This window comes from Rhinolophus sinicus, chromosome 14, assembly GCF_057876585.1.
Source record: "Rhinolophus sinicus isolate RSI-liver-muscle chromosome 14, RSI-T2T, whole genome shotgun sequence".
NCBI classification, from domain to species: Eukaryota; Metazoa; Chordata; class Mammalia; order Chiroptera; family Rhinolophidae; genus Rhinolophus; species Rhinolophus sinicus.
In genome coordinates this window covers 6,870,246-6,897,289 of record NC_142514.1, presented here as the reverse complement: position 1 = coordinate 6,897,289, position 27,044 = coordinate 6,870,246, and the positions used below count along the sequence as shown (strand labels likewise).

The window sequence follows — 27,044 nt, the reverse complement described above, 5'->3', positions numbered from 1 at the left end:
TCTCAGAATGTATCTTCATTGTTAAGCAGCGTGTCACTGTAAGATCATGTGACTCTTCTCAAAACCCTTCCTGGCTTCCTACTTCACTAATGAGAGTTACCTGAGCCCTAAACCACCTGGTCCCTGGCTCCTTTCGGACGGCTGGGCTCCAGTACTGTCCTCTTTACTCCAAAACAGCCTCCGTGCTGTACTTGGAACCTACAGAGAACACTGCTGCCTCAAGGATTTGATTTCTCGGCATGAAGACCTCTTTCCCCAGGGATTTGTATGCCTTACCCGGTCCTTCATTCAGAACTCTGCTCAAACGTCATCTCCTAAGACAGGCTCCGTCCCTGACCATGATCTAAAACGACACTTCCTTTCCATCCCATCTAATCTTACTCAGCTTGATTTTGCTGTGATACTTACACTTGACATAAATTTGGGTAACGGATATCTTCCCCCATGAGAACAGGAGGGCTACAGCGCCTGGCTTGTTTTCTGTTTGTCAGCATCATGCTGAATCAGCAGCGTCCAGACGGCACAGGACAGGGCGGTATCAGGTGGATGCTGAATGAATCATCCCTTTTTGCCTGAATGTTGCCTTTTCCTCCCTTCTTGTTTCTCCCAAACACCCAGGACAGTGGTCCGGCTCATGCCCTGCTCACAACAGGAACTTGATAAATTAAGCTGACATGGTGGAACTCTCACCCCTCGCCCCCCAAAACAGCCCCACCACTACAGAATCACTGGCAGGTATATAAAGAGAGGCTTTGGGAGAAAAAAGAATCTTCTACCTAAAATAGCCACTGCCGTACTTGGGAGGAACGTACTTGCACAGAGAGAGCTTTCCTGATTACCCACAACTCCCGTTCTCAATGATCAGAAAGGAACATGTAGGTCGGAGTCGGAGACTTTTGTCCCAGAAAAGTAGTATATCCCCAAGTCAAGAAAAATCTCCGTAAATACCTTTCAGAAGCTGCCAGAATAAATACACGTCGAGCCTACTATGGACTGGTTGTACCTTTATTATTTTACCTCGTTCACTAATAGTTTCGTGATGCAAGGTTACCATACACAGTTAGATAATGTCTGCATTGCACATCTAAGGCTATACAGCAAAAGAACCAGAATTAGTACAAATACGAGAACTATATTTACATTCTGTATACTCAAGCTCCAAACATCAGATATTTACATAATAAAACATGAAAATGAAAATCTGAAATTAATAATGTACATTGTTGCTAATGTGCTCAACTCCTTCACTGGGGAGAGATCAGTTTGCAAAGTCTTGGTTCAAAAAGGCCACTTATGCTTCACGGGTTTTGTTGTAGTGCACGAGGATGGTGACAGGAGACTTGAAATCTCAACGGACAAGTACTTTAGAGCCACAAAGTCTGAGACGACGCCTTCAACGTGAGAAGGCTGATGGAATCCTCAGGCGAACTGATGCCAGAATATGTAGCATGAAAAAAATGAACTCGAAGACATGAAAACACCACAAAACAGCCAGGGTTTGGCAGGAGACCAACCACCACTCAGACTTTCCATCTGAGCACAGCTATGGAGCTGTGAATTTTTAACATGAAATTTGCATCAACTCTAATTTCTTCCTTTCAACGACCGGAGGCTTTCCCAAGATTTTGTGGGGCTCAAATACGAATTTCATAAATGGCCTTTTGAACAACGAAAGCAGATAATCTCTCAGCTGACATTGCAATTTGCTAAGGAAACAAACACATCAATACCTTCCCAGCTCCGACAGTCAGGGTTTGCCCACACACGGGTGAGTAACTTGCTGGCCGGTGGGCGGCTGCAATGCACACGAGTTAGAGTCCTATTTAAAATACATTCAGCACACCTTCTGAGAGCAGCAGCAGAATTAGAATTCTTTTTAAGGAGCAGGTTAACAATCACATTTGAAAAAGGGAACCAGAAGGAAAAACGAAGGACCCGAGTCAAACGAACGAACGAACAAGCCCTGATTCTGTCCAGGAGAACCCGAGTGGAACACAGCTTGAGGGAATGCCGAGCGCCCATGGGTGCCACATGCTCGGTCATCCTTTCTTTTCCAGTCCAATGTGCAATTAATTACACCTGTATAAATATACAACTACCTTACAAAATTAAATATCCCTGTAAATTAGAGAACAAGCAGCAGGCAACAAAGTCTTTGCTTTGAAATATGTGCCAGGAGAAGTCATTTTTAGATCTCAGAACACCTTTACCAATGATTTAATTCCTTCATCTTAAGAGTGGGGAGAAATCCATCAAAGATATGAGTATCTATATAAACGCTCCAGAGCTGAAGGGGAAAAAAAATATATACAAAATAACAGTGGTTTCCCTCACCGTCACCACGTTCTAACAATGTGCTGGAATTCATGTGCCCACCCAGCTGCCAGAAGCAGCCCTTCCCCGATCCTGGCGGTGTGCAGGGGCTGGCTGGCCCCACACAGCCCGGCCTGAGAGCTGACCGACTCCCAGGCAGGCGCAGGGGCAGGGGCAGGGAGCGGGTGAGCACTGCTGTGGGCTGAGAGGCCATACTTTGCTTTGGCAGGAGAATGGAGGATAGGGGAAGGAGGGGAGGAGATGATTAAAACAGCACTCACTTCTCCTTAATTCGTGCACGAGTTTCCTTTCTTGCCTTTTATCTTGTTTTGCTTGCTTAAGAGAGTGCTTTAGAAAAAAATAAACAACCCCTCAAAAGGTGGTTTCCTTAAAGCTGAAGTTCATTCCCCAACCTTCCTGCCACAATGGCGTCAGCTAACGCCTCACAAATAGTTCCCATCATAAATCCTCTGTCAGAGCTTCAAAATGGGAGTGAACCTGTCCAGAGAGGGAACGTCAACCTTGAAACTGTTCCAACCTCCAACCTGAAGATGGGACCCTAGAGAAAGAGGGGGTCCCAAAAGGGCCCTCTGTACCTATCAGTCACAGCAGAGGCCCCTCAGATGGGAGAAAGCACGCCTGCCCGAGACCCCTGCTTCCTCACGAGGCCTTCTTACCGGGGCGTGTTGCCAACAGTCCAGGTCAGCCTGTTCTAATGTCTGACACCTTCAAAGCAAAGACTTTCCAAGCAAGTGGTGTTTGAGTTAGAAGGAAAAACAAAAGTCATTTCAGTGTACCAGATGATTTCCTCTCCCTCAGGCGTCCCCACCTCCCTGTATCACAGACGTGGACCCTTCCACCAGACTTTGTAACAGCAGCAGCAGCATCCATGATTTAATTCTAAATGTAACCTTCAAATTTCATTTTCACTTCCCTGAAATTGGATTTAATTCCGGTCCAGGAAGCTGTCTCTAAGCCCCGACGGATCCTAGAATTGAGTATACACCAGAGGGCATGTAGTGTCCATCAGACAACGAAGACACCTCGAACCACATTAGAGACCTCACATATCGCTTAGAAAATCAGTAATGTTACAGTTAGTGACCTGTGTTTTAAGGAGAAGAAGAAAGTTAAAAAAAATGTACTAGCGTTTTTTACTGATCACTTCTCAGGTGAGATCACAGCCTGTGATTTCTAGCCTTTCTTTTCTTAAGCTCTCCATGACTCACTTTTCCTTCTCTTTGCGCTTCAAAATACTGAGTGAAGCGGGGCCCTTTTCTCAGAGAGGAGCCCGCACAGGGATCAGACGTAAGGGCCTGTCTGATGATGAGCCTTCTCCGTACCCACCATGCAGGGTGCACGGCCGTGTCCTTTGCTGCCCGAAGAAAGTCATCCAGTCTCCCAGCCCCTAAGGGTCAGCAATCTCCAGGCCGAGAGCCCTGTCTCCACAAAGCGAGACCTTCCTGAATGCCTGACGGATGGTCAGAGAGGTTTGAGCAAGGGAAGACAACTGGCAAAGCCACTCAAGTAACCTTTCCTCCAGGTTATTCTTGTAAAGTTTACTGGCAGCTGAGAGAAAAAGAGTTCTCTTCCACGATGGCCTCTGGAAGCAGCTGACCCTGTTCTGTCAGAGGAGACGAGCAACAATGAGCTTCCCCTTTCTCCTCTGGCAGTGTTTCCACACCCAAGGAAAGGCCACTCGGATGCAAGCAACAAAGCACTGAGGCCAGGGCTCAGGAGGACCCTCTTCTCTGCCCCCAGATATTCTCTGCTTTGTTTTTAGTGGTGGGAGGGGGCTGGTTTTAATCTTGGGATCCAGAAACAAAGCCTGCCATGTTTTCTTATTTATGAGAACAGGGGGACAGGCATCATTGAAAGTATTTTCAATTTGACAAGGATTACCGAAAGTGACCACCAGATTCACAGGAGACTCCCAAGTCTATCGCTGAAAGCTCTATTTCTTGGATCAAAGGGAGCTACAACAATCACAAGGTCATCACTCAGCGTTACCATAATCGTAAGGGCAATGACCATCAAGTTCCTCATCAGAAAGCAAAACACTGCCCCCTCGTGGGACATCTGTGTACGACATGGCACTAAGTACAAACTGAACCTCTAACAAGAGGCTCCTCCCAACTGGGAAAGAAGGTTGGCAGGAATCCTGCTGTGAGCAGCTACAAACATCCTCTGATCAGGGGCCTTCCCGGCCCACCACCAGGCCCAACCAGGCCCAGCACCAGGCCCAGCATCAGGCCCAGCACCAGATTCCGTGGTCCCTGGAAAGCCGCCAGCAGTATCCCTGGTTCTTCCCCTCTTCCCAGGTCACAGTGTCAGGCCTGCTAAAAGGGCCTGTCCTCTTCCACTGCATGAAAACTGCTTCACAATGTTCTAAATCAGCCCCAGTTTCAGAGACTATACCTGTCCCATTTCTAAGCTCGCCACAACCTTTTCCCTGAATGGAAAATGCAGGGATTAATGATGGAAAAGAGTGACAGAAGGGAAAAGGGTAAGTTTTGTCCTCTCAGGGTCTAAAAAAGCCAGATGTCTTCTCCTTTTGTCTCTAAGCCACCCAAGAAAAATTAAAGTGGTATCACAAATAGAGAAAAGAAAAAAAGTACTATGTTGTCTTGACAAAAAGACAAAGATATCCAGAGACAGCAGTACAGACATCAGAGGTGGTCAGAATGGGGACCTATCATACAAAAGGAAGCCAAAATACACCAAAAAATAACTTGGAGATTCACTGGATCCCCTCTGGGTTTTTGTTTTTTTTGTTTTTTTTCCCCTTTTGTGAGGCCACATGCTACTAACAGGATTCTTAGCACAGGAAAAAAGAAAAAGAGCACAGAGCGATGGAGATGGGGGCGGGCGCTGGAAACGGTACTGGACAAGGAGGGAAAGGAGCTAAGCCACAGGATTACAGACACGAGCAACCGCCAAGAACCACCAAGGGGCATGAGAGGTAACACTTTCTTTATCTCCGGAAGGCGAGTGCAGGCACCCAGCGCAATCAGTACTTCGCTTGGCTCGGGCATCTGCGGGAGAGCTTCGACCTGGGGGACATGGAGAGGCGGGATTAGAAAACGGGGCCAGGCTCCTCCCGCGCAGGCCACCGTCCTCAGTGCTTCCATCCTGGGACTTCGTCCTAAGCTGACTGCAGGCCCAGGTCTCTAGGCTCCCTGAACAAAAGGCTGGGCTGTGGGCTTCCCCACTAGGGGTCCTGGGACACAAGCCCCTCATAGGATTTGAGGCTGGATCACAGGGCTGAGTAACAGCAGACCATTAAGGTTCTCACAGTGTCCTCTTTACTCAGCCCCATAGACCTCAGCTGCAGACCCCTCGAGAATGAAAAGTCAAAGCAGAAGACCAATTGGTGCAAATGTGACCAGAGTCCCCGTAGCTGCTCAGGACACCAGATGAAACCGTGAGAAGTAGAGGCCTCATCACCACCCTACAACCACTTACGCTCCTGTCCTACTTCCAACCTGTTTGGAACAAGACCTCCTTCCCTGTTTATGTTGATGTCCCTGGAACCCCAAGCCAAGGAACAGGAAGGAAAGCCAAACCAGGGGCAGCTTCTTACCGTATTGTGCCCGCAAGGAGTGGGTTAAAGGCATATAACCAGTCGTTCATGTCTTTGTCATTGAGAGCCTGCAAGAGGACCCCCCGGTGCTTTGTGCAGACAGCAAAGGTGTTAGACATCTGAAAGAGACACAGGGAGATGACAGTGGCATGATGGCGAAGAGCAGCGGGGACCAGCCCGCCCCACTCCTAGGGCGCACAGCACTGCACCCTGAAGGAAGGTTCAGAGACCAGACGGGCAGGAGACGGCGTGCGTGGCCATGCCAAGCCGAGGGCAGGACTGACCTTCACCATAGCCTGCTGGTCCTCGCTGAACTCCACCTGCGCTGTGGACAGGTTCATGATGCCGCGCTCCACCGGGTCCTTGTCACTGTTATAGATGAGGACATACGGGCGACGGACCACAACAAAATGCTTAGCCCAGTTGCTGGAAAGTGGCTCCTTGAAATGCAGGTATCCTTTCTTAGAAACCACGGAGCTAAAACAGGACAGTACAAGAGGGGTTTGTTTCTCACACCAAGAAAGTGATCATGAGCTGGGAACCATCAAAACATGTCTCCTCCAGGCCAAGTCCCCGGTGTGAGCAAAACAGGCAAAGGATCTCTCCAGCCTAGAGCCTCACCTGCCCAAGTAACAGAGCAGGGCACGCCGCACCGCACGTGCAGGCCGGGTGGGGGAATGGACTGAGTTGGAGCAGAAACCCGCCCGCTCCTTCCCCCAGGACCCTCTGCACAGGACGGTGACAAGGACCGCGCGGACAGGAGCTGATTTCTTTTATACGCACAGCATGAAATGCAGTACTCACCCTGGTCTAATTTCTTCAATATCTGGAACAAGATTGAGAAATTCATTTTTTCCCGCTCGGGCCAAATAGGATGTTTCCACAGGTGGGATAATCTGAAACTGTTCAAATTCTTGGCAGGGACTAGAGGCCCGGGAATTGGCTTCTGGGGTCCTTTAAAAGAGAGAAGTTAGGGGTAACAAGAGCTACTGGAAGGTCAGGGCATCACGTCACGACCGCCTCACCAGGAGGAACATGCCTCTCCCTGACCACCAGGCGCCTTGCAAACATCAGTTCAGAGAGCTTGGCTGAGAAGGCAAGCTGGTGCCAGAAAGTCAATTCCAATTCAACGGGTGTCACCCTTCAGAGGTTACAAAAGGAAAGTGATCATTGATGAGCCCGTCACTCAGTCCCTCCTCCTGCTCTGAAGCCCCCTGAACACAAGTATCTGGAATAGGAACTCCATTCCGTTATGTTTCTATTTAGTCCCAAGGTCACACCTAGGGCAGTGGCTCTCGAAGTGTGGTCCTCTCACCGGCAGCATCAGCTGTACCTGGAAACTTGCTAGAAATTCACATTCTGAGGCTCCAACCCAGACCTACAGAATCAGAAACGCTGGGTGGGTTTCAGCCATTCGTGGTTTAAACACCTCCCAGGTGACACACACTAAAGTCTGAGAACCACTGCCTCCAGGGACTGGCAGAGAAAGCCAACAAATGGAAAGAACCTGGGTTCCTGAATGACCGAGTGGCACAGAGCCACTACTGCCCTGGACCAGGCCAGGACTGTTATGAGAGATATCAGTCCTATGCTCTGTAGCTCCGTAGAGTTGCTTAGCCTAATTAACTGTATTCCACCAATTCTAAAGATACCATTTTTTTTAAAATACCTTATTATTTCTTGAATTGGGATGCCTCTTACAATTGATGGTATGTCACATTTTAGTTGGCAGTGCTTTTTTTTTCTTAGTGGCTCATAAAATAATGTCTTACAGTTGATGGCATCCTAGATTTAATTAAATTACCTGGTCGTGTTATTTTTCCCCAGCCATATTCAATTGTGTCAGGGTGGGTACATTAAGATAGACAGCTGGGTGATGACTAAGGAAGTTCTGACATGAGCATAATGAATGAAGACAGGGCAAAGGAGTTGGATGGTGCACTGCAAAGAAGTGACTGTCGTGAGAAATTCATGGAATCTAGGCTAAATCTGTCTCTATTATTCTTACCTCTATATTTTGTTGTGTCACAAAATATTGTTTTCCAAAGTAGTTTCAAAATATTTTTCCCAAGATGGGGCTTCTACATCTGATATGACTGGGGAGACAAGCAGTGTGGGAATGAAAGGACAGACGAACAGAAAGGGTTTAAGAAGAGGAGTCAATGATGTGATGCAGGAAGTGAGGAAACAGGATGTTAAAGGGTCGGCAGCATCTCCCCCGTCCTTGTGATGTCTAGAAAAGGCCCCCGCACGTTCCTGAATGCTGCCTGGGGGATGTGCTGCCCGCAGCAGAGAACCACTGAGGTAGAACAAGGCTGGCATGTCCCTCATTCTTACATCAGCTTTTCTCAGTGAAATCTGGGTACTTACTTCTGATCCACAGAGTTGCTCCTGGAATCTACCAGAGAGGGGCAGGTGGAGGACGGAGTGAGGGTGGCGCTGCTGAAGCTGGACACGGACGGATCCCGTCCAATTGGAGAGATATCAGACAACTGGAGACCAACAGAACAGAGCAAGCAAGGGTCAGAGGGAAAAAACTACCTCGGCAATAAGCAGCTTTGACAACCAGTGTGACTTCACTTTCATAAACCTTCTGCTTCAGGTGATTCAAGAAACAAGCTTTACAAGTATTTTACAGCCAGAGTGTCACATTAGGAATCAAGACATTTACAAAAGAGGCAGGCTGGCTTTTTATACTGCTGCTGCCCTGTCTACATGGGCTGAGCACTCAGAACAACAGGCACTGTTCTAAGAATATGCCAGAGGCCTTGCCCTCCAGGAGCTTACATTCTAAGTGGCACAGGCAGACACGAAACCCGTCAGCAAACACATTAAGAAGTGCCAGGTAGTAGTTAAGTGCTACAGTAAACAACGAAGCAGGCGTTAGAAAGTTTCAGGGAGCTGCTGGCTTTCCACAGGTGGTTAAGGAGGCAATATTTGAACAGAAAAATGAAACAGATAAGGGAGCCAATCATGGGAACATCCAGAAGAAGACTATTCCAGGAACAGCAAGGGGACAAAGACCCCGAGGCAGGAATGAGCTTCGAGAGTCTTAAGGAAGCGCGAAAAAGACAAGATGACCAGCACAGAGTGAACGATACAGGGCTTCTTTAAAGTGTACGCCTCACTCTTTGTGGAAAGCAACAGAATTTTATGCCACCAAGAACCTCAGGACTTCCTGTGCCCCGTCACACAGTAACATATCACCCTCTACAGAATTTTATTCAAGGGATTCAGGGAAAAGCCCAAATAGTTCCCATCTGATAATCACTAAGACACAAGGAGAAATACTTTCATCTTCAGAAGTCAGTGTCCTGACTCAGAAAAATTAAACACAAGAGCAGATCCGTCATCTATCCTCAAATACCACACCACACCCATCTCAAGCCACCAAAAGCTTGGGGACAGGAAAGCCGAGCTGCGTACCTTGCAGTCACTGATGCTGCCGTGCACCTGGCTGAATTCTCGGTTGAACGTGTGGGTGAGAAGTTGCAGGCACTGGGGAAGAGAGGAGGTGGCGTGAGTTCCGATGGTCAAATGAAGCCCTAGACCCCTGGGTGCCAGGCAGGAAGGACCCGCAGTGGAGCTTGAATGCTACCCAACAGCTCTAGAAATTAACTTAGCATATATATATATATAGCAAGGAAAGCCTGGTATATGCCTAATAAAGAAGTAAAATTAAGTGGATAAAAAAGCTATTCTCAAATCTGCAGAAGTGAATACTGCAAGCACCACAGTTTAGAAGTGCTTAAGAATGCAATAGCATCCCTTTCATTCTTAATTCGCCCGGGCACAAAAAAGCATGGAGACTTCTAGATGGACACATTTTCCTAAATCAAGAAGACCATTCGATTACTGAAACAAAACAGACACAAAATCCCTCTCATTTCTGTATTTCATTGTTAGCCAACTGACCAGACACCGATCGATGTCTGGGAGCCCTCTCCAGTGACCCCCCTGCCCTCCCCCACCACACCCGGGCAACAAGGAGCACTGATTCTCCTCCTAAATGTGCCTTCCGTGCTTCCCTTTCCTCTTCATCCCACACACCCCTGCCTTAGCTAAAAACCTTCATCATTTCTCATCTGATGATTGCAGTAGAGTTCTTTCTGCCTCTAGTCTATCTCTTCACCACAAACACATCCTCTTTACCTCTTCCAGAGAAGTCTTCTAAAACATAAATACTTGTTGAAAGCAAGTCCACACCACTCCCAGGACACTCGAAACTCAGTACAGCACGCAGACCCTTCCCGATGGGGCCCGCCCACCTCTCTAACTCCATCTCCTGCCCCTCTCCCATGATTCGCTAACACTGATCACGCAGGACAGCGCTGGCTCCTGCTGTGCAGGACCCTCTGGGGCAGGTTCCCCCTGGCCCCACAGCGCTCTAGACACACACCTCTACAATGTGCTTGTCACCCACTTGCCTGGAAGCTGATTAAGGGGAGAAATCAAGTCTTACTTATTTCTGTAGTCACAGTGTTAGCGCAGGCCTTCACACAGAGGCCCTCAAAGAAAGAGGAAGATTAGAATTCAAAAACTGACCAACTAACTCACAGGCTCGCTGGGCAAAGGCTGAGCAAAGGGAAGGGGTTCGCACCTTGGTGGCCAGCTCTTTCTCTCGGTCCACCAGACTTTCAATGTCCGTGGAGTCATAGCCACTGCTCTCACTGGGTGTGATGGCACTTTCAAAGGTGGTGGTTGAGATCTGAGAGGAGATGCTGGTAGAGGTGCTGAGGGTCCCACTGCTCAGGCTGGGGGACAACGAGTCGCTCAGGGATTTGGGGATGCTGTCACCAAGTCGCTCACGCAGCAGCAGGAAGTGGCGCGTTTTCTCCACCTAAAAAGATCAACACCATTGCCTCAGCAAACACAAAGCTCACGATGATTTTAGGAAGTATCAAGCCTCCTCATGATGGACAAGTGCAAAGCCAGGGTCACACAGAGAAGGCAGAGCGGATGGCTAATACTTAGGAATCTTGCCCAAGAATTGGTCTGAGCACCGCCTGCCCTGGGTACCTCGTGGAGGAGCTCCAGCTTCTCTAATTCCCACTGGTGCTCAAGGATGAGGCTGTCGCCGCGGGGCCGCCAGCCGGCCAAGTTCTCTTCTCCCCGCACATACGCCACTGATGTGTCCAAGATTTTCCTTCTCCTCCTCTGCATGCCTGAGACAAGAGGAAGCAATTGTTCTATTGAGAGAACAATCCGATTCCAATTTTACCTCAGAATGAATCAATAATTCAAATATAAGGCAAACTAAGCGAGTTTGGGCTCAAGATACTTGGGTTTTGTTAATTAATAACTATTCATCCTTTTCCCCAAAGCAATTCTCTGGACTACTTTAAAACCGAGTTTCATATTCTTAGATAATTATGAAGACTGCAATGCAACTTAAGAAAATGCCAGTTATTATGTCAAGTGAAAATGCAGAGGAGATTAAATAGGCTGTATACTATGGTTCCAAATATGTAAAAATACATCCGTATGAAAAAGTGGAAGGGACTACATACATGCACCTACTACACATATTTTAGCAGTTCAGATAGAATGGTAGGTAGATGGCAGATGGCACTATCGTTTCCCATTACATGTTTTAAATGTTATACGTTTTTACATAGAAAATACATTTATGTTAATTTTTTTAAATCCTCAAGGAACTATCTGGACACTATAAATAGTTGCTATTCAGACTTAAATTCACACTCAGTCTTGTTTTTCAAATCTAAATCTTACCTGTGAGCCCTGACCTCTTTCCATATATGCTCTCCAAAATGATTCAAACTCACGTTAATCAAATATTTTTTTAAAACCCTGACTTTTTATATGTGGAATCTACAGAACAGAATAAACGAGCAAAAAAAAAAAAAAAAAAACACACACAAAACATAAAACATCTCTGACTTTTGTCCATGGTCAAGTTTACAAACATAAAAATGCAAAGTGCTGCTTAAGGCCGAGTTGGAGGAACAACAGAAGCCCAAAGAGACATCAAAAAGGCCACAGAACAAGTTCAACTTCATAACTTGTCTTTCTAGAGCATAGGAATTTCAAATTCTAGTTTGACAGCAACTGTAAAGTTAGACTGCCAGGTTATCTTTGGGGCTAAGGTGGAGAAAGAAATGGTTATGAAGTTCTCCAAGCCAAATTCATTCTAACACACTCGAATTTTTCATAATATTCCACAGTCCAGTAACATTTTTTGTTCGATGAAGTTTTTACAACTGTATTGCACGTCTTAAACCGAAAAGTGTTGCAACTCAGAAGAAGATAATTCCCACCACCAAAAACCTGGCTTGGATAATATGCCTGGTTTCTAAAAAATGTTATATCGATCCTACATGGATAGGATAGATTTTTGACATAATAATACTCCAAACATATGCAACGACAGCTAACTCTCACCTTCCCGAGCCGTAAGAGCTTACCTGGACTACCTGTATCTGCCATTTTGCATAAACTGAGTTCATAAATTCCAGTGACTCGATTGCTATTTGGGTCAAAACAAACAATTGCTTAATTACTAACAGTACAAAAACAGGACAAATCACAATTCTGTCTACTTAAAACACTGTCTCCTCTGCAGAGACTGCAACTTATTCTCAGATATTATATAACTATCTTACTTCTTCTCCTATTCTGAACTTAAGAAATATATTTTTTTCCTACAAGGAGTCTGTTCTCATTTCAGTATTTTGAACATTCTTATTTCAACAGGATGAATAAAATTGAATGAAAAACTGGACAGTTTATAGTACAAATACAAAACTTAAACATTTGCATTTTTTTACTGCAAGAGAGAAGACATGGGGGGGGGGGGGAAAGTCTGACTAAAATGAAATGACAAATACCAAAATCTGGGGAGCGTGATTAGGAAGGGGTACTGAACCTTCTGTCATATTAGTAATACATATGTTGGGTGGTGATGCAGAAGTATTCACTGTATTATTCTTGATATATTTTTGTGTATCTTAAATATGAATAAATCTTTAAAAGAGGAAAATCCCAATAGTAATTTGTTAAAAATAATAATGACATTAAAAATTTAGTCCCTGCAAAACTGTGTGGCAGTATTCACAATATAACACCCATTTTCCTTCATTAACTCATCTATCCATTAATATTTTTTTCAGTGCCAACATTCAGGTCACTGCATTCCAGGTGTCAGTACCAGAGGGGTTTATAGGTTGTAAATTAACCCTGAAACAGCAAGCTGGGGACACCTAGCACCCTGCTGATTCTGTACTGGGCAAACCAAATGGAAACTAAACTTATCTCAAAAACTTACGAGTCTGGTGACTTCGAGTAGCCGCTGCCAAAGAGGCTGCGCAGAGAGCGTGGCGGCGAGATCTTGGCATCCCGGGAATAGAAGACCATGCACACGTCCTTGGTGATGACAGCCGGCTGGATGCAATGATCCAGCTGAAAGGAGACAGAAGGGGGCTCCGTTAGATGCAGACAGAGCATCTGTGACAAGAGTCTGTGCATGATGACATTGGGGAAGCTGGTTCCAGAAGTGGGGGCTGGAGGGTTTCAGCTCCACCAATTATTTCAACAGCAACTCAGCAGATAACGTGGGCAAGATTAGCTGATGTTCCTTGCAGATACATTTATTTTTCACAAAATGTTTTCAAGGTGTTTTTCTGTAATAATGGCTAATACATATTTTTATTATGTGCCAAGCACTGTTTTAAATCCTTTTCAATGACATCTCAACAGCTTTCTGAGTAAGTGCTATTACTACCCCTGCTTGAGGCACAGAGAGATGAAGTCTCTGTGACAAGGACATGCAGGCAGTAAGTGGCAGCACAGGGATCTGAAGTCAGACAGGCTGGTTCCAGGGTCCATGCCGCTGACTGCTACGAGGCTCTGTTCACCACCACAAAAACAGGAGGGGAAGTCTCCTTAAAATCACACATTCTTTGAAGAACGGTGATCAGGCTACTAAAGCTGGAATAAAAGTGATGTGACTTTTTAATTCAACAGAGACTAGGAACAGAATCTAATATAATCAGGACAGTTAGCAAAGTACAATAAAATAAATAACAATGTGGAGGGAGAAAGGAGGACAAAATCGGTTGAATCTTTCTTCCCCATTTCCTGCTGTAACCTGCCCATTGCTCAGGTCTGACTCTTCGTAGTAACTCAAGTTCTGGGTCTCCTCACCTCTAGGTAGGCCGACAAGGTCATGTAAATCTTTTCCCCATATGGTGTCACTCGGTTCAATAGGAGGGAGTTGTGGAGGGAGCTGTCCCACACGGCCTCGAAACGGTAGAAAGTCCTACAGAAAGTCAGAAAGGCAAGGGAGTCATCTGAGAGAAGCTGCGGTCACCTTAGTCCAGGGACTGTGACTGTCAGTGACACTACAGGATCCTGCGCCAACATTTCCAATGTATCGCAATCTAACAACAGAGCAGAACCTTTATCTCCTAGAAGGAGAAGGGAGGCCCCCTTCCTCTTGCCCCCACCCTCCCATCACCAAGGAGCACTTAGCTATGCTATTTTTTGGGGTGGGGGGGCAGGCGGATAAGCCTGCTTCTCTTCTGCCCGTCAACATAAAAATAGTGAGCTCACCAAAGGGATTAAGATGGAAAGGATAACTAGGAATGGGCAGAAACTGAAAGAAGAAAGGAAAACTAAGTATGCTTCTCCGTCAGTCAATGAGAACAGGAAGCAAATACTCAGTAGTTTGTAAGCTGCAGTCTTCCTATCTCAATCCAGTTCTGCTGAGCCTCAGAAACGTCACAAACATGTCTGGGAGGATTAATGGAGGAAACAGTACGGAGAGGCTTGTTTTAAATAAAAAAACTAAGAAGTCATGCTTAGCTGACGTTTCAGTGAAAGAGAATGATTTTTAACAGCAGAGCTAGCCAACTACTATCTGTCAGCTTTCCAAAAAATTCATTTGGAAATCGATCTTACGTTTACACTAGAAGCCTGATTTAATAAACACCCATAAACTGTTTTTTTTTAAGTTGTTCTAATAGTTTTCCTTTTCCTACTGGTAAAGCACCATAGACCATAGAACACACCATAGACCATGGCAACTGACAGGAAACCTTCCAGTTCCGCACGTCTTGTCTGAAACACGGTGCTGAGTAACAGCAGGGACACAGACCGACTCCAACTCTACCCCCCCACGTCTCCCTTCTCAGCCCCCGTAACTGGTGTCGGGGAAGACACCTCGTCTACTTCAGCAGAGTGATGTCCTATCACCATTCCCTCTCCCATCACCGCTAGCTCTCTGCACGTGTAACACACCTCATCTGACGCAACTAGAAAGTTTACACACCTTGTTCCTTGCCCGACACATTCCTCCTTCCTCCTTCCCAAATGGTAACCTCGCTGCTGGTATCTTTCTGGATTTCCTATGACAAATAGCGGGCATATCTTATCTCTAAACACGCTGTCATCCTTCTTTCGCCAGAAACGATCCCGTTGAAAACAAAACACTTCTAGAAGAATTCCTTAACCACACCTCATCCTCCAAGTGCCAGTGTGTGAAGCCTGCTCATTTCACTTAGTAGCTACTTCTGGACCTAAGTCTTCTTGAAGCACCTGACACTCTCTCAAACATCTAGCTTTTGGGGCAGCATGTGTGGATCATGAAAATTCTTTACCAAGACACCAAAGGAATATAGAGACAACCAGACCAACTAACAAGACTAAGATGGAGAGAACAACCAAGAGACCCAAACAGCAACCAGGACGAAGAACTCCTTCTGCAGCTCCTGAGCCCAGCAGAGAACCCTTTATGTATCCAAAGCCCTGTTTTGATCAAACCTTCCCTTTAATTTGGTCTAAGACAAATTCCAGTATTGGGTGGTGATCTCCACTATTTCAGCAGGAGCCACCCTAGGGCTCTGTCACCCTGAGACAGCTCTTTTTATCGTGTCCCTGTTTGTCGAGGTACCTGGAATGGGGCCTACCTGTCGCATCACAAGGTCTGGATACACCTGTGCTCAAGTGAAACCAACCCCTCTTCTTGGAGGGAGGGCATTTATCAATATGGATACTTGACAGAAATTCCTGTCACTGCTGCCTGTCATCTGAAACTTAACTTAGCGAGTCCCAGTGCCACTAGTTAGGTTTTATGGCTCTTCCAACTGAGGCAAATGTTTTGAATTTGTGTAAGAAAGGCTCTTCCCATTTCTGTTTTCAGGTTAAGTTTTCACTTAACCTAAGAAAATTTCACAAGCAGAAACTTGGCTAACACAAAAGAATTTTTGACTCCACTGAAATCTTCCTGTATGGGGGCGCGGGGGGGTTTCCTTTTTCTGTTTTGTTTGACGCGTGGGAATTCCTGCAGCACATTCTTTTGGAATACCCACCAAAGGAAGCAATTCTTGAGACTGGCTGCAAGAAATACAACCCAGACTGGTGAGAAATGTCAACTGAATCAAGCTAGCAAGATAATTTAGGGTTAGAAACAGGGCTGGATCCTGAGCCTCATTATCCTGCGGGGCTCCTATGCTGGTGAGGAAATGATCTCAAACGGATTTCTCAAAATGTTCTGACCAATGGCAGTGTGCATGCACACACGCATCTAAAAAAAAAAAGATAATATTTTAGGCTGTATTGTCATGTTATCACTTTCTTCCTCCCCTAAACCAGATAAAGAGACAGATGGGAACAGTTTTTTTCACCACTGAACCAGTTTTTTTCTATTCCAAAGAAGAAAATAAATAGGTGAGACAAGCAGCCCTGACAAGAGAAAAAATTTAAAAATAAACCAAACATTTCTCACAGACTCAGTTATCCAAATAACTAAATTGGTCTCTATTAGCTGGTAGGACAAAACAAAGGAAAAAATGAACAATTATGCGAAGCTACATATAGTCCAACAAACCTTTCAAGCTTTTGACAGAAAGACAAAGAACAGAAAACAAAGCCTGAGATTCCATATGGAATGAGGGGCATCACATTCCATTTTGTGATATAGAAAGGAAAACGCTGAAGTGGCGTAAGGATAAAATGGGCAAGTTTACAAAATGGAATGAGAAAATGACAAAAAACTCTACAAATCATTTAAAAAGCTCTAAGTGAAATTGTACACACATCAGGAAAAACCAGGGTACCCTGGGTGCAGAATTAGGGTCTAGCTCTACCCCACGTTTGCTCAGGCTTGCGTGGGGGAAACGCTAAATTAAAACAGCAGTCAAAGCAATGTAAGACATAAAGCATTCTGATGAACTAGAATGTTTATGTGCAAAAAAAGCAAACAGAAAATACCTAGGAATATCCTTATCAAGAAAGAGCCTGCAAAAACACAGAAAAAGCTTTTGTTAGTGCAGCAAGAAAAAAAAAAAAAGAAAGAGAAAAGTGGAAGAGAAAAAATATAAAGACAAATTTGCTGTTAAGCAAAGTGAATTCAAGTGGACAGACAATAAACAGAGAACTCCACGGGACACAACTGGATAGAGGGCTTACAATGACATGGTCTCTCTCCTGAGACATTCAACTAAGGAAAATACTGGGCCTAGAAGGGAACGTGGAGACAGCCTCTATTCATATCCCATTTGGCGGTAAATGAGTACTGAAAACGGCAAGAAGTTGCTGTGGAGTTGAGGGAGAACAAGTCAATTGGGCAACATAAATGTAGGTCTGGGAAGAAAACAAGTAATGGCCTTTGTCAGTCACACTCCACTACTGATATATCAGAAAAGCCCTCTAACATACAGATGTAATACACCCAACTTGGAGTTCTCTAAGTTTAACTGTAAACATTAAACCTAGGCAGATAGAATCAAAGGTCTCTTAACCAAACTCCATTTAGCAGCTTAGCACATTAACTTAGGCTCACCATATCCCTAAAGTAGAAAGACTGACGTCCACTTCTCATTGAACATTCTAAACTAGAGAGATCGCATACACCCGGGCTCTTTGCTCCAAAAAGGTGAGCAGCAGGCAGGCTTATTGTCAGTAGTATTTGGTTTCAAACCTGTTTATGCAGCTGTACTTGTTATTGTAATTCTCTAATTTAATTAAATATCAGGCAAATCAGTGAGACATCAGGGCAAAAAGAATTTTTTAGTGTGAAACAAAACTAAGTGTGAAAATTCAGTTGAGTGTTTTTAGATATTTAATAATGGCGAGTTGTTAAAAAAACAGCAGTTAAGTTTGAGTGAGATGGATGTAAAAAAAAAGGCACAAATAAAAATTTAAATGATAAAAAGTTTAAAAGATTTTGCACTTAGATTTTCTTCTTACGTTACTAGTTCTTGTTCCACCAAAGTGAAAATCATAGAAGATGAATTATGGATGTGGTTTTGCAAGAAAGACACCAGCCATCTATCCAATAAGTGAGACTCCAATGAAAGAGAAGGCCTTGGCCCTACATCAAGAGCTTGACAAATTAATGTACATTTATATAGTTTAAATTAAATAGAAAATGTTTAAAGTGCGTATCTTTTTATTATTCTTGACATCTGCCAGCTTTGCTGATTGATTAACTCTAAGTTTTACTATGAAAAATAAGCCGCTTCTAACAAAGCCAAGCTCATCTCCTGCAGCATCTGACCTGTGGCTGGGCATGAGCCAGGGACTTCTGAAGGATACTCGAATGTAAGTGAGTTTAGCACAAGCAGCATTTCAGGCAAACACCACCTTTCCCTGTGTATTTTGCTAAGCACCTCAGGGAAATTTAAGATGTATTTCTCATAGTTGCAAAGAAAATGTGAATGCCAGCTGAATATTTGCTGTATATGTCCGTCAGAAGAGAGAACACTATGTGGGGTTACTGCTGACTTTAGAGAAATGGTATTTATTATTCAAGATTTTGCTCAGGAATAAGCCAGGGAGAGTCCAGGAAGCTTTCTTCATCTCTGCCGCTCCCCCTCCCCATACACACACACCCTCTCTACTTTATCCCCCCACTCTCTCCACAGCCCCTGCCAGCTCCTCTTACAGGCAAAAAGCAGACGTTTCTTTTTTCTCTTTCCTATGCAAAACTATATAACACAAGTAAACAATGGGAAAAAAAAAAAATCAACCCTGGCCCAAACTTTTAATTGTTTCGGTCTACTGTCTTTGCCTCTCCCTCTTCCCAGCACAGATAAGAGCTAGTTGTTCAGGAGCAGACGAAACACAGAGAAGTCCTATAACGCAAAGGCAGTGTCCAAAGCCCATACTGGAGCACACATGCGTCCCAGGCCTTGCTGTGTGAAGAAAGGGAACCTCTGTGCACAATCTCCTGTCCTGGGAGGTACGTGGGCCCAGCACACTGACTTCCAGGCTGACGAGGGACAAGTAGAATGCTTATGGACTTTATGTACTCTGTCATTGCTTGGTTATAAAATGGAATTTAAGGGGAATTCATTTAAAATTAAAAATAAGATAGAATTCATTATTTGTAGCAGCCAAGCTTGTTCAGAAGAGTTTATATTAGTTTATCGCCTTTACGCAGAAATAAAAATGAAAAACACATACTGAGACTCCTCAATCGTATACTAGCAGCAGCAAAGACCACTGGGAGGCCATGTTCCCAAGGACACTCAGGACTGAGACCTTTCTCCATGGCAATCATTTCACAGGAAAACATTTTCAGTCTCAGCAATAACTAATTTGTACTTTTAAAGCCTTGACAACACGCTGAGTTTTCCTTCTCTGCTTTGTCTCTTTTCCTGTGTTACATCTACCCCAACTCCACATGGGCTAGAACGTCTGTTCTGTGAGGGGGACCGACACGTCCACGTGTCTCCTATTATTTACTTACTTATTTGGGAGAGCAGGCTGGGCAGAGGAGGAACGGGGTTTCTGAGGTGCAGAGAGTTAGTCTCTTCACCTGAGTGGGAGTCCCTAACGAACCGGGAATCTAATGGGGCCCCCAGGGCTGACTCAGTGCACTCCTCAGGGAGCCCCACCTGCTGGAGTTGTGCGACGACTTCAGGTACTTGGCAGAGATGATATTTAGGGAGAGGATGGCGTCAACAGCAGCTTCGTCTACCTCGGCCTTATTCCTAATCCGGCCTAAAATAAATAAAGAAACCAGAACATGGGTATATTTAAAAATGAAACAGAAATTCAGTAAACCAAAACGAGACTTAAATCTTCGCATCACTTCAGGTGCTGGAAGGGTCATTTGGTTAACCGTACAACGATCTCCATTCTTCTCCATATTCTGTCCCCCCTTATTTCCCATGTTGAGTCAATTGTGAAACTTTATTGATTAGTTTTTCGAAGAGTTTTTCATATTCAACTTTTATTTCCAACATCACTGCCCTGCTCACAAAGGTCATGCCCCTCCGATCTGGAACACTGCACTAGCCATTTAACCTGTCTCGCGGCTGCTCACATTTCCCCCTTTCCAATCCATCCTACATTCACCTGATATAAATTTCTTAAGCCACTGCTTTCATTCTGCTACTTTCTTGTTCAGAATCCTACAACTGTTTTCACATTATCCTTAGGGGATGTAGCACGGCACAGCTTAAGAGTGCAGTCTCTGGAGCTGGACTGCCTGGCTTCAAATCTCAGCTCCAACACGCATTAGCTGTGAGGCCTAGGCATACTGCTCCACCTCTCTGAGGCTCAGTTTCCTCATCTGTGAAGTGGGAATTACAATTCTTCCCTTATATGACTGTAATGAGGATTACGTAAATCCATATTTCTGGAGCATTCAGAAAACACCTGTCACATAGTAAGCACGATGTAAGTGTTAAAAAACAAGCAAATAAATCATAGGATTTTTCAAGAAAGCCTTAGTAACTGCTGTCTCTGCCCTTTCTGGTCAGAAAGCATCTCTTCCATTTTGTGTAATAGTGTTCCATACAAAAATTAATTTTGAAAAAGCCTGGAAACCACTGTCCCAGATAGGAAAGAGTAAAATCTTCCTCCCAGGGGTTCTTACTCTGGTCCAGACACCCAGGGGGTCTACGGATAGAATTCAGGATGTCTGTGAACTTGAACAGGAAAAAAAAATTACAACTTCATTTTCATGAACCTGTAACTGCAATTTGGTATTTCCTTCCATTATAAAGGGAGGGGACAAACCAAAGGAGAGTCCGCAGTGCTTAACACTCTGTCCCAGGAGAAACCACAGATGTTTTCATACCACGCTAATGTAAAATATCTTGACATTCATCACTACTTTGAATGATAGAAATTTAATTAACCTGCTGCTTATTTAATGCATCAATAAAGAGCTTAGATTACAAATTTGTTTAGTACTTTAACAATTATATTTCAATATTATTAGTTCCCTTTGTAATCCTAGGTATTTTATTTTCTACACTTAAAAACAGAATTCTGAGGCTTCACCACGGCCAAAGGGCTCAAGGCGACAAAAGGCTCCGAACCCCAGCCACACCATTCTAAAGCTTATACTGTGGAGCCGATTTGTTTCTTCTCACTACATCTTAGCTTATTTCTCTACTCTGGCCATGACTTTCCAGATATTTGCATGATAGACGTATCTCTGACTCTCTTCAAAATGTTTCCATGTGTGGAAAACAAAACAAAACAAAACAAACAAACAGAACCCCTCTAATTTCTCTGGAATCTATTTCGATCCTCTCCCACAAGCTAATCCCGTTCTCTTGGGTCCTTTTTGTTGTGAAACCTCTTATCACAGGTCTTCTCCCCTTATTCTCATTTTGGTACTTAGCTCTCAGACTGCTCTGTACATTTATATGTCATCTCTTCCACTGATCTGCGAGCTCACAACGAGCAGAGGCGTTTAGCATAGGACCATTCCCACGGTCGCGGAGCAAAACAATACTTGCTTGAATAATGCAGGCCTAATGCCGGAGCAGAGAAAACAGAGTAGTTCCCCACCCAGGGCCTCTGTATTCTCCACAGACTGCATTTTCCAGGACCGTCTACCACACAGTCTCTGCGCTCCAAATGCAATAACATGGTCTCGGAAGAGCCCAGCTCCGTCGACAGTGACGGAATGTACGCACCTACCACCAGCTCACGGACATCCTTCCAGTGGAGCTCGCTGCCCTTCTCATGGATGATGGTCACAGTGATCCTCCGCTGGATGCCCTAGGAAATGGAACACGGAGCAGTTTAGCTGCACAACCTATTGTTTCCTCTGGTTTGTTGTTTCTGGATTGTGTGGTGTGGGAGTGGGCAGGAAAGAGAGGTGTGAAGAGAGAGAGGAAATGCTGTCCAGTTATTCTGAACAAAGGGACACAGGTCAGGGGCTGAGGGAGAGCCAGGTTCTGAGAAGGCTTTAAGAACAGAGGCCCATGGGGTGGCTGGATGGCTCAGTTGGTTAGAGCGCGAGCTCTGAACAACAGGGTTGCCAGTTCAATTTCCACATGGGCCAGTGAGCTGTGCCCTCCACAACTAGATTGAAGGACAACGATGGAGCTGATGGGCCCTGGAGAAACATACTGTTCCCCAATAATCCCAATTAAAAAAAAAAAGAACAGAGGCCTAGCCTGTACGTCCAGAGTATGAGACCCCAGCTCCTATGCACACAAGGGTCATAAGCATTTTTCAGTACTGACTGAATCTACTTTCGAGTCACCAAAATATTTACCAAAAGGGGACCTACACTCCTACATTTCATAGCCAGATTTTCAGTCCACTGACACCTCATCTTCTATCCTCATTAAGAACTTTTGGCTATGAAAGCAGTTTCCAGACATAATGGAATGACAATTGTATACAATGACATGGAGGCTGCATGAATTGCAGTAACTGAATGAAACAAACTATTTTTCAAAATAGCTCTTCTAAAACATATTAGGTTGGTGCAAAAGTAATTGCGGTTTTTGCAATTTTTTTTTTTTTTTTAAACCTTTTAAACCTCAATCACTTTTGCACCAACCTAATATATAAAAGCAAGGGTATATATAAACCAAAGGAAAAAAAAGAAAAAGGACGGCAATGTTCTCCCCTCTCCAAATCCCCTTGAAATGACGAGGAAAAGCACAGACTCAGAGTTGTTTCTTATTCCAAACTCATTGTGTGTGTCTTCTCTCCTAGGCCCTCATTTGCCCCTCATTAGTACCTGGTGAAGCAGAAATGTGCCCTGGCAGGGCAAGCCTGCTGTGTGGTCAACCACAGCTGGGATGTACCTGTAAAAATGGAAACGCAAGGGAGAGGAGTCAGAACGCTGTGCTGACTAAGGGCCACTCCCTGAGCAAGCTCCTCCCTGGCTGCCGTCGGCCTCAGTGGTCTGTGCTCTTCTAAACTCCGATCCATGTCTTTCTCACCATTTGGGCATTAAATCATACAGCCATTTGCATCTAATAAACCTTTTCATATCTGTGTCTCATGACCCTTACCAGACAGATATTCCATAAATAATGTATAACTGCAGTGGCAAGTGGGAGGAGGTGAGAGATCATTTCAGGTTCTAGGTCATTTTATAAGAATCAGAAAGAAATGAACTCAGTAGAAACTATTACCGTAACTACCTCTCCCTCCTAATGCAACTTACAATCACATTATACATCTGTCTATGGAAGGTTAAATTCCTTAAAGCAATGTCTTTACTAACAACGATATCAGGACCGACAGAGCCATACCTCACACACAGTAGGACCTCAATGTTTCATGGAGATGATCAGACGTTGGCACTTAGCATTAAACAAAGAGGCCCATTAGGGTAACATGTATCCCCTACCCTCTACATTAACTGATACAGTCCCTGGCCTGTTTTAGGAGGGGATCTCTTTTATTTGCATTTTTCCAAAAGTATTTTAGAGACAACTATAAACAATAACCCACTCAGTGTTCAGAGGTCAGAATAACTCACTTGCCACTCACTTTAACAGCTCGTACAGAGAAAGTAAGCTGATGCTGCTCATTCTGAGCTAAGACAATGGTCCTCAACTCAGGGTGATTTTGTTCCCTAGGGGACATGTGGCAATGTCTGAAGACGTTTCTGATTGTCACAAGTAGAGAGGAGGTGCTACTGGCAGCTGGTGGGTAGAGGCCAGGGTTGCTACTAAATATCCTACAATGCACAGGACGGCCCCTGACAACAGAATTATCTGGCCCAAAATAGCACCAAGGCTGAGAAATCCTGGTCTAGGGAAACGCTGTCCGCTAAATCCCCTCACTGAGATTATTTACGTAAATCTTGGCCATATAATGTGCAATATGCTTCCGATGCCCTTTGCTTTGTTGCTGATAAAACCCACTATGTAGGTTGTCTTCCCTCATAAGACAGCACCAGTCTCCACCTTAACAAGAAGGTAATTACTGAACTAGTCAGTTATCTGACAAACATCTGATTCAAAGAATAATACCAAGACCACCGAACTTCAATTCAGAACTGGAATTTGACAGTGACAGTGGTTCAGGAAGCTGAACACAAGAGCGACTCAAAATCATCACATTTTCTCCTTTTGAAAAACGCTGCCTTATTTAACAGTTTAGGAAGGTGGACTTACTCTCCTGTAGGCTCCAGTTCACTGATCTCAAACCAGACCAGCAGATCGTACTTGCTCACGCTCTGGCCAAGGCTGGTTTTGCTCATGGTGTTTAACTTGGTGGCTGGAACTTCGAAAAGTTTTAGAAAATGTCAAAATCTGATCCAAGTCTACTCAGTGAAAGTATAAGCTTCTCTAATGTCAGTCTTTAAGGACACACTTAGGTTGAAAGGCAACAAGAGTCAGGGGACAGATGTCAACACAGAAGACCAGAAATACTGTATCAGTCCCTCGAAATTCAGAGAACAAGGGAAATGGAGAGACAGTAGCTTTCTCCCTCGCAACAAACTGTACCCAACGATAAGGAAACAGGTTTGTGTGGTGTCCATGGGCTGACACCACCATTAAAAAAACCTCCAGGCTCTCCCATTCTGTGGCATGCCGAGCGTCGTAACCACGTGGGAAAGACCAGCGAAGTGGGCAGAGCCTCGCACCTCACAGCTGGGGTGGGCAAGGGAAGACCCATCCTCCAACCCAGTGGTGCTGGATCTCCCTGCACATCACCTGAGGATGTTACAGATGGCAAAGCCCAGGCCACACCCCAGGCCTCACCCCAGGCCAATGAAATCACAATCTCGAGGGCCAGGACTGACTCCTCTGGGAGGTTTGAACCCCCTCAGGTGATTCCAATGTGCAGACAAGTTTGGGACCCCTGGTCTAATCTCTAAATACAGGATTCTGTAAATGATCTCTTGTCACACATTTTCTTCAGATTTAAATTCCATATTCTTAACTGCACTGATGAAATATGTTAGCCCAAAACCCAGTTATTTCCAAGAATTTCAGATTCTACATGGCAGGCACTCTGAAACACTACCCAGAAATTCTAAAATCTGGCAACACAGAGAGGGTTCTCTGTTCAGGACCCAAGAGCCCGGGAGTGAGAGCTCAGTGACTTGGGATCTAATTGTGCCCAACCACTAAACAGCTATGTGACTGAGGCTGAGTCACTTAACCTCTGGGAGTCCGTCTCCTCATCCATAAAATGGAGATCATTAATATTTAGCCTGCCACTTCAAAAAGGTGTTATGAGGACCCACTGACACATGTCTCGAAAGGGGTTTTACGAATCCCACAGCACTGTTCAGATGGGCAGCCTATCAGCATTAGTCACCCAGCTGAATCCCACATGAGCTGGTGACGCGAGTCAAGAAGAAAACAGGGTTACTGACTCTGGTAGTCATCTAAGGGTCAGAAAGTAAAAACCAAAAACCATCTACTGGTAAAAATCTGTAAAATCGAAAATACTATGGCAAGGAATCCAAACGAACAAACACAAGGAGTCCCTCACCCTAGGGTGACGTGAAAGGGGCACCAGGAGAGGGTGCTTCCTAAAATCTCTGAAGCAAATGTGATGTGACCTTGACAATGTGCTGAACTCTACATTCAGCTCAAGTAGCAAACAGAAAGGTCAGTGTTTTATACACAGGGAGCCAGGCTTTAGGACAAGCCCCCAAGGGTGGTTCCACATCTAAGGCAGAGCAAATTTAGCTACTAACCATCTCGTTTAGGTACCCTCTCGCTCTGGCAGCTGGGCACTGGCAGAAAAAGGAAAGGCAGCACGGGGTCAGCCCCACCCTGGAAGGTGCCAACAGCAGAGCGCGCAAGCACACTGGCATGCTGGGAAAGTATGTCCAACACATGCACATTCACACAGCCAGAGGCGAGAAACCGGATCAACTCAATCTTTCTCTCATGGTCTGAAGGCAGAGGGGAGTACACGGGTGGAGAACGAGCAGAGGATGGGGTGGGAATGTGGTAAACGGGCAAGGAGGAAAAAGAATGAAAATAAACAAAAAAAGTCAAAACAAGATAAATGAACATGCAGAATAAATTTAATATGCAAAGCAGTGCCCAGTCATCTGACAGCTACAAAGCGGACATATTTAGTAACAGGGAGCTTAGCAAAACCTACAGTAAGAAGACCAGAGAACTGGCAGGAAGAGAGACCTATTGTTTCTTAGTTCTTATTTTAAATCAGGAGCCAAGAATTCTAGTTCCTGTCAGATACAAGAATACATAAGGATACACAGAAGCACAGCAGGAAATCTGAATATGATTTTTCTCTGAAAAGCCATTCAGAATAGGAGATGTATTCACGCAGAGAACACCATGCAAAGAATGCAACTGGAGCTCACCTGGCTTGGAGAGTGGCATGGGCGGAGGGAAGAATCGTCGAGACGGCTGAGGCGGACTGCAAAGGAAGGAAGACAAAGTTCTTCAAGACCAAAGAGCCCACACTGGTATTGACGGCACATTTAAGCCCCCTTAGGACAGAATGTTTGTTCTTCCAACTCTGGCAGAATATCAGATACCGGACATTATCCCACACACGGTAAAACTGAGGCTAAGACCTTCTAATAAAAGTCCCCTTCTAAGTCCTTGCTAATAACTGAAATAAAATCTTTCTGTTAACACAGACACTCTGCCATCACCCCAGGTCCCCCTCGTTGCTCTCCTCACCAATGTGACACCTCCACTTAGAGCTTATGCTTCATACAGTTCTGGGTGGTTAGGAACGATTATGCACAATTTTCATGTAATAGCCCCATCACCTCAACTTTCTGCCCTATTCACAGTGTCTTCCTACAAAAAGATGCTCCTCAGGGTCACCTGGGCACCATTCCATGTGCTCTGCCTACAACAGTGATTCGGTGGTTTAGAAACAAGGTGGTGAAGTCTCTAACGAGGAAACATAGGCTAACATATAAAAGTGTGACTTAGTTATCTTAAGCCCTCAAAATATTTCCTCCTTTCCA

At 44.8% G+C, this 27,044-nt stretch overlaps 1 protein-coding gene across 18 annotated transcripts in view; it reads right to left on the bottom strand.

The window, feature by feature from the left end:
* Positions 1 to 989: 989 nt before the first annotated feature.
* Positions 990 to 27,044, bottom strand: part of KIF1B (kinesin family member 1B) — a 130,570-nt gene continuing 104,515 nt past the window's right edge. For 10 of the 18 annotated variants that reach the window (XM_019746686.3, XM_019746689.3, XM_019746683.3 and 7 more), the window contains 16 exons: positions 26,424 to 26,479; positions 24,247 to 24,355; positions 22,857 to 22,923; positions 21,796 to 21,880; positions 19,756 to 19,861; positions 14,060 to 14,174; positions 13,182 to 13,315; positions 12,322 to 12,383; positions 10,916 to 11,061; positions 10,497 to 10,736; positions 9,323 to 9,394; positions 8,267 to 8,388; positions 6,701 to 6,850; positions 6,181 to 6,373; positions 5,897 to 6,015; positions 990 to 5,366 (listed from right to left, as the gene is read on the bottom strand). In XM_019746686.3, the coding sequence (XP_019602245.2) occupies positions 5,324 to 5,366; positions 5,897 to 6,015; positions 6,181 to 6,373; positions 6,701 to 6,850; positions 8,267 to 8,388; positions 9,323 to 9,394; positions 10,497 to 10,736; positions 10,916 to 11,061; positions 12,322 to 12,383; positions 13,182 to 13,315; positions 14,060 to 14,174; positions 19,756 to 19,861; positions 21,796 to 21,880; positions 22,857 to 22,923; positions 24,247 to 24,355; positions 26,424 to 26,479 (1,819 nt within the window). In that variant the 3' untranslated portion in view covers positions 990 to 5,323. Of the gene's footprint in view, positions 5,367 to 5,896; positions 6,016 to 6,180; positions 6,374 to 6,700; positions 6,851 to 8,266; positions 8,389 to 9,322; positions 9,395 to 10,496; positions 10,737 to 10,915; positions 11,062 to 12,321; positions 12,384 to 13,181; positions 13,316 to 14,059; positions 14,175 to 17,125; positions 17,153 to 19,755; positions 19,862 to 21,795; positions 21,881 to 22,856; positions 22,924 to 24,246; positions 24,356 to 26,423; positions 26,480 to 27,044 lie in introns of all 18 variants that reach the window. The other 8 variants (XM_074334070.2, XM_074334066.2, XM_074334065.2 and 5 more) reach the window with 1 other exon arrangement.